Here is a 13,192-nt window from a genome sequence, read left to right on the forward strand (position 1 = left end):
TCTCTTTTTTTCACTTGTTTTATCAGTTTTAATCTTTTAACTTTATGCATCAAGCAAAAATTTAATTATATGCAACATTCTCTGACTTGAATAAATTAGTTTAACATTTAAACCTATTTTCTACACATTCCAGCACATAAAATAAAATATTTTTTGTGTTTACACTCACTCTTTCAAATAGATGCAAGTAAAACACAGCAGAAAATAAATAAAGTCAAAGACTCAGCGGTCCTGTTGCTCTATTTTCACCTGTAAAGCAGGACTGCGGTAGGCGGAGGTTTACCCTGGTGCAGGTGTGCCGCGGTCAGTTGAAGTTTCCCATTACGTCATTGCGCACTCGGTGCTTGCTTGGAAGTTTAGGGGGTTTTTTTCGCTGTAAAAAGAAGTTTTCTTCCCACGCATGGTGGACGCTAATGTTTTTGTCACTTTTTATGGAATCAAACTCAAAGTAAGGTCAGTACTTCCACGCTTTAAACGCTACACGCTCATACTCTCTCCCACAATCGATATGTGATCCATTGTTGATCTGCACACAGGTGTTGTCACTAACGGCGCACCCGCTTACGTCACTGTCGTGAGACATTCTCGCAAAAAATCACGGTTTTAGTAACGCAGTAACGCAGCGTTCCTACGGGAAAGTAACGGTAATCTAATTACCGTTTTTGCAATAGAAATCCCTTACTTTACTCGTTACTTGAAAAAAGTATTCAGATTACAGTAACGCGTTACTGCCCATCTCTGGTAATGGATTGTCTCAGGGGCATCGTTACACCGCCTGCACCTGGGGTCTTGCCAGATGTGATAGACCCCAGCTTTTATTGATCTTGTGCTTAGAGCTTGTTCCTTTGCTGGCATGACTAGGTCCTCTGTGCTGTCTCGGTACATTTTATACATATCCCTGTACATTCTATATATATCTCAGTACATTTTTTATCTGTTCGAATTTCAGTTGCTTATGTATATGGGACTACTTTTGTTTAGATCTACCTTGCTATAAGAGCTGTGTAACACCCAAATTTCTAATCCGTGGGATAATGAAGGTTTTTTCTATTCTGTCTTTCAGTCCAGCTTTCTTCAGCCATTGGTAGGATTGCTCGATATCAATCACTTCTTCTATCTCCTGGTGGGACACATCGTGCAGCATTCTGTCCTTCCATTGTAGTTTCTCTTCTTGCTCCTCTTCTTTCTTGGGTTTCTGCTGCCCGAGGTGCTCACTAAGCACATGATCATTGTTAGAGTTTGTATTGTTGATTGTCATTTATGCCTAGAAATATTTACTTATATATGCTTAGAGTTTTGTAATTAGTTGTAGACTGGTAGAGGTTTTGATCCTTGATAGTCTGCAAACTTTGTGTGTATTAGACAGCACTCTGGGAGCATGAGAGGTCGTACCGTGTCTTATTGTTTTATGGTAGGATTAATGTAGTTGCGTCTGTTCTAGTCTAAGTGCTCCTTGTTTAGATGAACTGCAGGACTTCCTCACCGTGTTATCTAGGGTGAGGGGGAGGCTACCCTCTTCCTGACCAAGGATGTTTGACCCTTTGATCAGCAGTACACACACACACACACACACACACACACACACACACACACACAGGCAAGGTACTCTTTGTGTGTATGTAGACGTCATATGTTAATGAACCTATGCATATTCATGTAACCTCAATAAAAGAACAGTGGTACGGGAGAGCGGGCGAGAGCAACTGGGGTCAAGCGAAGGAACGGCGTTTGTCCGGTTCTCTCCCGTGCACGAGAAACATGAAGAACATTGCCTACTTGTGTCTTGCTTTGCTGTGTAATTATATTGTCTTCAACGTTCCAGCGGATGGGTTCAAGCTACAAACCTATCAATCATCTCTGGTTGCATTTGCAGCTTTCCTAATGGCTCTTCCATGGTTCCTGTTCGCCTGTGGGATTCCAAGGTACTCATAGCGATCCTCAGTGTCTAGTGTTGCTTTTGGGTACTGCAATCGTCTCATTTCTGACTCCCTTTCTTGTATTTGTTACCATTCAGCTATACTTTTCCAGTCTGAATGACATTCCGATGTCATTACTGTAGATCCTGGTGTTATGGATCAGTGATTATGTCATCCCTTTAAAGGAGGTGAATAATACTTGCTCCCTTCAGTCTTGTTAATGATCTGGCTGCAGGGTTCAGGCCTATGAAGAGCGGCAGTGAGGACAGAGCATCTCATTGGTAAATCCCACAGTTTATGGTGATTTGAGCAGCTGGCTTGACATTTGCCTCTAGTGTTGTTTTCACGTCCCCATTGAATTCGTTTTGGGTCATGTGGATCTTGTACAGTTCTAACCATTCCAGGATGCATGTATAAAGTACTGTGTCATAGACTTTCTTGTATTCGCTTTCATGTCATGCTGAGGCAGGTCATTTGTTGGTTGTTCCATGGGACTGGTCCTTTCTGGGGACATTTCGACTTTTGGTGAGCCATTCTGGATGCATCTCATCTATTAGCTAGTTCATTTGTGCTGTCATGTGCTGAGAAATCATTGTTGGGAAATCACGGACATCCTAAACACATCACTGAGCTCAGCTGTGGTACCTGCATGCCTCAAAACCACAAAAATCATCCCAGTGCCAAAGAAGTCCACTGTATCCTGCCTCAATGACTACCGGCCGGTGGCACTTACGCCCATCATCAGTGCTTTGAGAGGCAGGTATTGAGGCACATGAAAACTCAGCTTCCACTGAATCTGGACCCACTACAGTTTGCTTATCGCCAACATAACATAACATCATCCACAGATGATGCCATCTCATCTGCTCTTCACCTTTCTTTCTCCCATCTCGACAAAAAGTTGTTTATTATTAAGTTGTTTATTGACTTCAGCTCAGCATTCAACACAGTCATTCCCCAGGAGCTGGTAAAGAAGTTGGACTCACTAGGAATAAACACCTCCCTCTGCAATTGGATCTTGGACTTCCTAACTGACAGGCTCCAGTCTGTCTTCATAGGAAATAAAACCTCCAAAGTCATCAGACTGAGCACAGGATCGCCGCAGGGGTGTGTGCTTAGCCCACTTCTATTCACCCTGCTAACACATGACTGTACTGCACAGTACAGCTCAAACCACATCATCAAGTTTGCAGATGACACAACAGTGGTGGGTCTTAGCACCAACAACGATGAGTTTGAATACAGAGAGGAGGTACAACACCCGGTAGACTGGTGTCAGAATAACAACCTGTCTCTAAATGTTCAGAAGACTAAAGAGATGGTTGTTAACTTCAGGAAGAGCTCAATGACCCACACCCCACTGCACAACAACGGATCTGCTGTTGAGATGGTCAACAGTGTGAAGTTCCTGGGTGTGCACACATCAGATGATCTCTTCTGGAACCTTAACACCACCACCATCATGAAGAAAGCTCAACAACGTCTTCACTTTCTTAGGAAATTGAAGAAGGCCAGTCTCCCTTCTCCTACCCTCACATAATTTTACCGGGGAACCAATGAGACCGTCCTCTGCTGCTACATTGCTATCTGGTATGGGAACTGCACCCTCGCTGAAAAGAAGTCTCTGCAGTGGATAGTGAGGACAGCACAGACGATCATTGGAAGCCCTCTCACATCCATCTCCCAACTCTATGACAGACACATCATTCGACGTGCAAACAGCATAGTGAAGGACAATTTCGTCCCCTCACATGCACTGTTCTCCCTCCTTCCATCTGACAGACGGTTTCGCAGCATTAAAACCATAACAACCAGACACTGCAAGAGCTTCTTCCCCCAAGCAGTCAGAGCCCTCAACTCACTACCACAAAAAGGACTGATGTAAACATACACCTCTACAAACACCTTACAATAATCATCAAAAGACTCAAAAACAACAAAAACTACCACAAATCCACTACAAACTGGACCTGGGAACAATATGCTTATTTGTACACTCAGTCACATAGTTCTGAACACACACCTAAATTATATTGTATTTGCACATTTTGTATTTTGCACGTCTTTGTCATGTCTCGTCAATAATGTCCTGACAATAACTTGAAACTGGTATTCAATACCTACTGCACATTCCACTTTGTATTGTCCCTGTCCTGTCTTTGTTTATCGTACAGTTAATATTGTATAGTTACCATTATAGTATTGTATAGAATTATATAGTTAGTAATTAGTAACTTTTTCCCCCTTAATTTTTACTAAAACTTAGCGTGTTATTTATTTTTAATTAGTAGTTTTATATCTCTTGGAGATATATCCTTTATATATTTATAAATGCACCATGGGGGGCTTAGGGTGAAACAGCATGCACTGTATACTGTGTATACTACTGTATTGACAATAAAGCTCTTGAATCTTGATTCTTGAATCTTGAAAATTGTAGTTTAACTGAAAAACAGAAGCATAGAGAGAAGAAATCTGAACGAACTACTTTTATTTATTTTGTTAAAAACAGCAGAAAAAAAGGTTTTGTCTAGCTATCACACATGATGTATCCTTTCATTTTACTTTATTGTTCAAATTACAATGTTAAATAAATGTCTGAAAAATAATTTACATTTAAAAACCAAACAAGCCAGAGTTGGAACATGTTTCAAAACAGATAAAAATGTTCCCCCTACTGTAAAATTCATGTCTAGTTGCTCTTGATGACAGTTAGTCAGCTCTATCTTAGATATGCTTTCTTTTAAGGATGTAATGGTTTGATGGTCCTGGTCCATGGAACCAATGAGATCTGGATCAAACAGACACACACATATATACAGATAGATAGAGAGATACACACACACTTATTAACACATGAGCTCGTGGCATAGACCTGACATGCATAAGGTTTTGCAGTTTTAGGAAGGTCACCTAACAATCCTTTTTGAGGTTGTTGTTGTTGTTTTGGATTTTTTAGTTTTTTGCTTAGCATATACAAAATCAACCATTAATTTAATTAATACAAAATGATTTAATTGTGTAAAAATAAAAAATGCAACTTAAAAACTAATGAATCTGATAAAAACTGATTACCACCTGCTCAGCAGTCTGCACGTTTTCCAGATGGTTCAGTCATTCCATGTGGTCCAATTATTCCAGCTAAACCAGGTGGTTCATCAAGTCCAGTATCTCCTTTAAAGCATGTATAGAAGTATCAGCTGTGATCGTATATGTTCAAATATTCACTTGCAGTCTGAAGAGTAAAATTCTCTCACCACATTAGGAAACTGGTTATATGGAGCTCAAAATCACTCAAACTGGAATTTTAGCCTTATGTCAGCACCACAAAAAGACCACAATAATTACATTTAACCATATATCTAAAAGTAATTTGTATAAATATAATGAACCTATAAATGCAGAGCTTAAAGATAAACAAGAAGGTGTTAAAGGTATTCAAAGTTATTCAGAGATGTTAATTTGTTAAATGGTATTAACACTGCCCTGCGACAGACTGGCGACCTGTCCAGGGTGTACCCTGCCTCTCGCCCTATGACAGCTGGGATAGGCTCCAGCGCCCCCGCGACCCTGAAAAGGATAAGCGGAAGCGAATGGATGGATCAATGGATGGTATTAACACTAAAATATAATAGAAACTCACCAATATACAAGCAATTATCCACTAGGCTGCTTCATGCGCTGCTTTCAAACAAATACAGCTCAAAGTACTCAAAGTAAAAAAATATATATAGCACATATTAAAAACAACGAAGTTGACCAAAGTGCTTCACAGTCAGACAGAGTAAAAGCATGAGACAATTAAAACAAAACAATTAAGAAAAAACAGGGCAAGAAACAATAGGTGACAACACAACAAGCCAGATAACAGCCAACTAGTTTGAATTAAAAGCCAAAGTAAAAAAATAAGTTTTAGGGCACAATTTAAAAGACGACACAGAGGTACGAATATAAACAGGGTGTTATTCCAGAGTCTAGGTGCTATGGTTGCAAAGGCCCGGTCACCTCTGGATTTCAGTCGAGACCTAGGTTGTGTTAGGAGCATCTGATTGGAAGATCTTACTGCTCTATTGGGATTGTAAAAATGGAGGCGTTTGGATAGATAGCTGGACGCTAAATTGTTTAGAATTTTAAAAGTAAACAAAATAATTTTAAAATCTATATGATATTTAACAGGGAGTCAATATAAGTTGGCTAAAATTGGAGTGATGTGATGATAGATTCTAGTACCTGTTAAGAGATGCACAGCTGCATTTTTAACTAACTGAAGCCGGTAAAGAGAAGAGTGTTGGAGGCCCAAGTAGAGGGAGTTACAGTAGTCCAGTCTGGACGTGATAAATGCGTGGATAAGCTTTTCAAGGTCCTTTAGAGGAAGGAACAGCTTTGCTTTAGATATCTGGCACAGCTGGTAAAAACTGTTTTTACCACAATGGAGACCTGTTTCTCTAGTTTAAAAGAGCTTTCCAGTAATACTCCGAGGTTTCTTACAGTGAGCGAGAGATGGCTTGCGAGAAGACATGCGAGGGCATCAGCTAACTGGTCTGGCGGAGCGTGACTATCAAAAACTATGACTTCGGTCTTATTCTCGTTCAGTGTAAGAAAATTATGTGATAACCAAATTTTAACCTTGTGCTATGTTCATTAGTTGAATTTTCCAAGGAGCATTTTACAATGTCCAACACCTGTGCTGAACTGGTCATTGATATGGGTGTGATATGGGGTGATTATTGAGCAAGGTTTAACTTAAAGTGCATATATATTTATATTTACAAATTTAACTTACAATGAGTATTGCAGGAGCAAGTAAATGCCCTATTTTAAAATCCACACTATGATCAGTGTGGATTTCATTTTTGTTACATGGTCAAGATGCTGAATTACTTACACCAGACGCCATGAAAAGGTCCTCTTCTCTCTCCCAGGTTCAGTCGATGGGTACTTCTCTCCATACTTTGATTGCATGTCCTATTTAAGAAAACATAGATAAAGTATCGAAATGAGTATAAACTATATGGGTGACTGCCAACAAAGTGCATGCTGAAGCCAAAGGTCTAAATAATCATCATACCTCAAGAAGCATGTCACTGATGAGCCTGATTCTCACTCCTTTAGCTCCTCCCCTTAATGAAACTACATCCATCAGTTTTGGAGTCCAATGGCCACGTTTAGCCAGATTCAACGCTTACAGTGGTTATTCTCTTGAATTATTTTTTAATCTGTAGATTACACATACAGAAAAAATGCTATAAAAAGCTTTGACCATTATTACAAACAAATGTCAGGCTTTACAAATGTTTTCTTCAAAAGGAACCTGTTATTTTAAAAGTATTCAATTTAAATTTACTTAAAACTGATAGTGCAGACAGATGATCCACCAAAATCACAATTTAATATATTTTTAAAATATTAAATGATTTTTATCTATGCACAAATTACTTATATAAAAACTTAAAGACAAGAAGATTCACATAGTCTATGCCTGGATGTTACTACCAAAATAGTAACATTTCTTACATGTGGTAGTACAAAATATTTGCTCAACTGTATGAGAATAACATCAGACACAAATCCACTATTGGTCATAACAAAATTGACTAGCAAAAGGCATTGCTTTAGTAGAAGTGTTTGTTACATTCTGGCAGAGGCAGACTGTATGTATTATGAAAAGGACCCAAAATGCAGACACCATGAAACAAAACTTAAATGTTAACAGAAAGCGAGCCGTTTATTAAGGCTGGTGAAAACATTACAAAACAAAAGGCAGAGGAGAAGCTAAACAATAACCTAAACTGGGAGAGCTAAGATAACACAGAAACCCAAAACATGAACCCTAACATGGACACAAAAATACCTAGAGCACAGAACCTGGAAACATGACACAAAGGACAACAGACAACCTGACAATGACACACTGAAAACAGAGGACTTAAATACACAGGAGGTGATTAGGGGAAGTGGGAACACATGGAGGAACAGCTGACTGACATGAGCCTAATGATAGTACAAGGGAAGTGAAACTAAATACAATGAACAAAAAAAACACACGACTCCTTCAAAATAAAACAGGAAACATGAGACAGACATGATAATACAAACTTGATAACCTAAGACACGCAGCATGAAACACAAAGGGTGAGGGAAACTTAAATACAGGGGAAGAAAACACAAGGAGTCTAATAACCAAATGAACTTCGCTAATCTAATGAACTTAAACATAAACAACATCCAAATAAACTAAAACTTAAAACGCTGGGTCAACAGACCCAAGAACATGACAGAGTTATTTGAAAAGAAAATGTTACTTACCTTAAAATTTCTTTAACATCTGCCTGCAAATCCACCATCCACATTTAAACATTTTACATGTCTGAGTATTTCTCTCATGATAAAACTGTGGTTATAAAGCATTTATCTAGTGAAACATATATGTATGATTTTAATCTTAGAAAGTGCAATGTACAAATTGATACAATCATGCTCAGGTAATGAAGGTGAAATGATTTAATCAAAATGATAATGTACTGCTGCTACATTCCAGGTTACAAGCTGCTTATTCATTTGGAAGCTGAAAAAATCAATACATTTAAATCTGGAAACAAGCCACAGACTAGCCTCAGACTTTGAGCTGCTAATTCTCATTCCAGCCATGTCACACTCACTAACAAGTTTGTTGTTTGATCAAGTCATGCAAATAAAGCAGAGATGAGATGCTGGGGCCACCAAACCAGAACACCCTCCATGACTTCTCACTTTGCTGGATGAATATAAATATGGCTACTGTATGGTGAATGGTTACTAAATACTGCAGGTCTCAAAAGAATTTTTCATTTTACCTAAAAATGTAATAAAAGATTTGAAAGAATGTTTTGACCTGTTTTATAGGAATAGGAAAATTGCGCCAGATAGATGTGTGATTACATATTTGTACTCCATTTGATTTCCCCACACCAGAACCCAAAGAGTTACACTTTACTTCATGTCATCAAAGGCATTTCTATAACTGACAAACAATGTAAGCATTCATAGAGCATTCACTTGTCACTCTCCAAACACCGTCTTCTGACAGCGTGGTGCAGCTTGGATCCTGGATGGATTTGTCTGGCTGCCCTTCTGCCCAGCTGGTAAAGGTCAGAGGTCGGTTTATCATATCAGCTCCAAGGTTTCCCTCTGCTCTTCCATTGCTGGCATTAATCCAGACTGTTTTAGGACTGTTTTCAAACACTTCAGTGAGTAAGCTATTCTCTTTATCACTCTGGGGCAAAGCCAGCTCTAATCCTCGCTGGGAGCAGAACTCAACAGCTTGGAGGAAAGAGCCTCTTTCCTTGTTGGACACAAAATATTTTCCATCATCAACTCCTCGGGCAAAATCGTAGTTTATAACTGAAAAAAAAAACAGCATAGAAAGAGAAATTGGAATGAACTACTTTTATTTTAAAGAAACCAGCAGAAAAAAGGCTTCGTCTAGTCATTACACACCATGTATCCTTCCATTTAGCTTTATTGCTCAAAGTTCAAATTATTATGTTAAATAATAATCTGAAAGATAATTGAAATTTTAAAAGCAAACAAGGAAACCCCCCAGAGTTATTAATGATGGAGTTACTGTAAAACCTATGTCCTGTTGCTGCTGATGACACTTACCCAGCTCTAACTTGGTTATTGTTTCCTTTAGGGCTCTAATGGTTTGAAGGTCCTGGTCTATGTAACCAAAGAGCTCTAGATCAAACAGATAAAATTATCAGTGTTGTAGTCATTTGGGACCAACATTTCTTTGTGTATGTTTAAAATTGCAAACTGTTATTAAATAAAAGCTAGTTTTTCTCTTTTGAGCTTCAAATCTCTAATCATGCACGGCGTCAACACGTTAGCACGGTTAGCTCATTAGCGCGGTTAGCTTGTTAGCGCGGTTAGCTCGTTAACGCGTTAGCGCCATCAGCCCCTCACACGGGGCAATCTGCGCTAACTCCTTAAGGGAGATTTGCCAAGTTAATGCGGTTATGGCGTGAACGCCATTTTAATGAGATTAACGCAGACAGCACTAGTAATCAATTAAAATTATAGCTAAGATGCATTTTTTCAAATACCACATTTCTGTGTCTTTCACATTCCAAAACACATTACACTAAATATCGTTCTAAACCAAGGATCAGGTACCCCAGCATAAACAGAGTAATATAGTGTATGCAGTGAAGTGCCAAGAGGACTGCTGTGAGTAGTGACACTATATAAAACAACAATTTGATATTAATAAACCCTACTGATTAAAATGGTAAAAGTAATTTGTATAAATTACATTTAAAATTCTGCATCAAATTTAACAGAGGTTGTTTTTACTTTTGCTCCTGTCAGTCCATTCAATCGTCAGAGTCAGCTCCTATCACTGCCATTGATATGCCTAGTACAAGTCCTACTACACTCATGCTTGCCTCAATAGATTTTTATTTGGCATAGTCCTTGATTTTAGTACTTGTGTTGTTTTCACCTCAAGTCCAACACCCAGAGACTCTATACTCAAGCGGAAGCAAGGAAATCAAGGACTAGTGAGAACCACTGTCCAGGAGAAGACAACAAAGATCCATGAGTACATCAAAAACATGGCCACAACCAATTATGTGCTTAGTGAATATCTCAGGCAGAAGAGGAGCAAGAAGAGGAAACATCATGGGAGTACAGCCCCCTGTACGGCATTTACGACAGATAGATACAACGAGTGGTTGGACTGAAAGAAAGAAAGTTACAATGGTTAAGGACACTGAATGCATCTATGGGAATGTTTCATAGCAAAGAAAGTAGTTGGTGCTGCCCTTGTGTGCAAAAATGAAAAATAAAACTTAGTAACTAATGAAACTAATAAAAATTGATCTTCACCTGTTCTGCAGTCAGAATCTTCTCCAGATTGTCCAGGAAGTCCAGGTCTTCCAGGAGATCCACGTTCTCCAACTAGTCCAACATATCCAACTGGTCCATTAACTCCAGTATCTCCTTTAAAGCAGGTATGGAAGTATCATACCATATGTTCAGATATTCACTCACAGCCCAAAGAGGAAAAATTCTCTCACAACGTTAGGAAACTGGTTATACAGAGCTAAAAAGCAGTTAAATACCTTATTATTAATTAATCACTACTCAAATGGGAATTTTAGCTTCACGTCAACACCAAAAAAAGACCATATTTAATGCACTTAACCATATATCTAAGTATAAAGTGTATATAGAAGTATAAATATATTGAGCCTCCACTATCTGATGTCATAAAATGCTCATTCAGTGTCACTGCCATTCATACTTTGTAGCATAAGCCTCTGTTGATACATCATGAAAACTTATTTGGCTATACAAAAGAATTGTAACAAGCTTTAGATAAACTATAAATAGTATCTGGTCAGTAGTCTTGTGGTTTGTAGGATTATTGCTCACCTTTTTGACCTACTGGTCCTGGTACTCCAGGTGGACCAGCTGGTCCAGGAAGTCCACTGTCTCCTTTGGGACCACGAGGACCTGGATTCTGACTGTACCCAATTGGAGCCACCAGGAAAAGGATACAAAATTGGAGCCATGCCATCATTGTTTAAATGCAGAGCTTAAAGATAAACAAGAAGGTGTTAAAGGTTTTCAAAGTTATTCAGAGATGTTAATTTGTTAAATGGTATTAACATTAAAATATAATAAAAACTCACCAGTATACAAGCAGTTATCCACTGGGCTGCTTTGTGTGCTGCTTTCAAACAAATACAGCTCAGAACTCAAAGTCAAAAATATATGAGCCACTCGTTGAAGAGGAAATAAAAACCAGGTGAGTATTTGATTGGAAACAAGGCAGAAAAGAGACAAAAAAACTATGAGGCCCAAAGCCTTCCTCTTTGTAACAAAAAAGGTCTGAGAAAGACTAAAGTGTGTATAGACAAACGTCCATTCAAGCAACATCATTTGATAACACTTTATAATAATTACACACTATAAAGGATTAACTAGGTGTTAGTAAGTGCTTTATTTATCACTTATAAAGTATTGCTCCTCCTTATTATGTAATTTATAAAGTTATATTCAGCTCCAAAGTGTCTTGTAATTTGTTTATTTAAGCTGACTTTACATGTGTGAAAGAACAACATCACTCTTACTATTTTGACTAATTCAGGAGCATTTTGGACCTGAACCTGAGTGGGTGCTGAGTTATCTTACTAAAGCTCGGTAACAGACTACAGACCTGAGGAAAGTTGAACTTTAGGAATCAACTAAAGTAATTAAAAACATCCCAGAGACATTTTCCTGCTTATTGGCTTAATATAATGGGCATTTTGTTTATAGTGTTTACAACTGTTCGTGAGGCTCTGTGAAACAGTTACTTTTGTGATAATCTCATTCATATTTTATTTTAAATGAAGAAGCTTCAGTATTTTAAAGGTAAGATATCCTGTAGCTCCAACTTCTCTTTCTGTCTTAAACCCCTCTTACCATCTTAGACGCTGTTCCAACTTACGTTGCAATCTTCTGCAAATCTCTGGGGGTTGACATTTACACCTGGCAATAAATATTGGTATGTTTTGTATCTCTTTTTGATTTGTCTGTCATTTTTCTGTTGTCAAGATAACCAAGACTTTGTGAGCTACTTGATTTTCATTAATAAATGCTTTATAAGGTAAACATAATAATCAATTTAGATGAAGTCACACAAAATGGTTAAATGACTACCAGTAATTGCCTGAATTAACTATGAATTAAAAAAAAATAAGTACATAAAATAATAATCAAATAAGTTTTTATAAAATTCTCTATTAATAAATTCACAAAAAATGAGCTCATACCTTAATCTTAATAGTGCATGTGAACTTAATAGTATACATGTAAATACTTTGATCACAGTTATATATTATATATGCATGATACATGAACCTATTAATCAAGAATAAACATTTATATCAGTTTTTTAGAAAGGAGGAGTAATGCTTTATAATGTTTTATGAATGATGACTGAAACACTTACTAATACCTTACTAATGCTTAATAGTGTGTCTTTATTATAAATTATATATTTTAATAATGTATATACTCTTATGGTTTTCTGCACTGATGGCTTTGATAGGATTGAATCACTAAGATTGTGCACTTTCAGATGACAGATGATCAAAATGTTTCTTTTTTCAATTAAGCTATTAAACTATTGCTACTGCCTCAGATTCTATCCATCCATCCATCCATTCGCTTCCGCTTATCCTTTTCAGGGTCGCGGGGGGCGCTGGAGCCTATCCCAGCTGTCATAGGGCGAGAGGCAGGGTACA

At 37.9% G+C, this 13,192-nt stretch overlaps 1 protein-coding gene and 1 long non-coding RNA gene across 2 annotated transcripts; both read right to left on the reverse strand.

Annotated features, from left to right (window-relative positions):
• Positions 1–4,452: 4,452 nt before the first annotated feature.
• Positions 4,453–7,204, reverse strand: LOC147325050 (uncharacterized). The gene is made up of 4 exons (XR_015130258.1): positions 6,985–7,204; positions 6,802–6,881; positions 4,995–5,486; positions 4,453–4,707 (listed from the first exon to the last, which is right to left on the reverse strand). It is a non-coding gene; the product is annotated as an uncharacterized LOC147325050 (long non-coding RNA).
• A 791-nt stretch (positions 7,205–7,995) lies between these two features.
• On the reverse strand, positions 7,996–12,991 carry LOC147325051 (phospholipase A2 inhibitor subunit B-like). Its single transcript, XM_086302401.1, has 5 exons — positions 11,594–12,991; positions 11,334–11,496; positions 10,785–10,898; positions 9,558–9,632; positions 7,996–9,296 (listed from the first exon to the last, which is right to left on the reverse strand). The coding sequence occupies exons 2-5, from the start codon at positions 11,479–11,481 to the stop codon at positions 8,911–8,913; spliced, it is 723 nt and encodes a 240-aa protein (XP_086158527.1). The 5' UTR covers positions 11,482–11,496; positions 11,594–12,991; the 3' UTR covers positions 7,996–8,910.
• Positions 12,992–13,192: the final 201 nt, after the last annotated feature.

This window comes from Aulonocara sp. 'chitande type north' Nkhata Bay, linkage group LG7 (genome assembly GCF_057382095.1).
Source record: "Aulonocara sp. 'chitande type north' Nkhata Bay isolate Kocher_YH1m ecotype deep benthic linkage group LG7, A_spYH_male_GT1.1, whole genome shotgun sequence".
In the NCBI taxonomy this organism is placed as follows: Eukaryota; Metazoa; Chordata; class Actinopteri; order Cichliformes; family Cichlidae; genus Aulonocara; species Aulonocara sp. 'chitande type north' Nkhata Bay.

What these genes read in the sequence shown, in the direction of transcription:
- LOC147325051 (XM_086302401.1), bottom strand. Translation starts at nt 11,481, where the DNA reads ATGATGGCATGGCTCCAATTTTGTATCCTTTTCCTGGTGGCTCCAATT. An exon ending in AGATTCTGACTGCAGAACAG is followed by an intron (nt 9,633 to 10,784) that starts GTGAAGATCAAT and finishes TGTTTGATCTAG; the next exon opens with AGCTCTTTGGTTACATAGAC. An exon ending in AATAACCAAGTTAGAGCTGG is followed by an intron (nt 9,297 to 9,557) that starts GTAAGTGTCATC and finishes TTTTTTTTTCAG; the next exon opens with TTATAAACTACGATTTTGCC.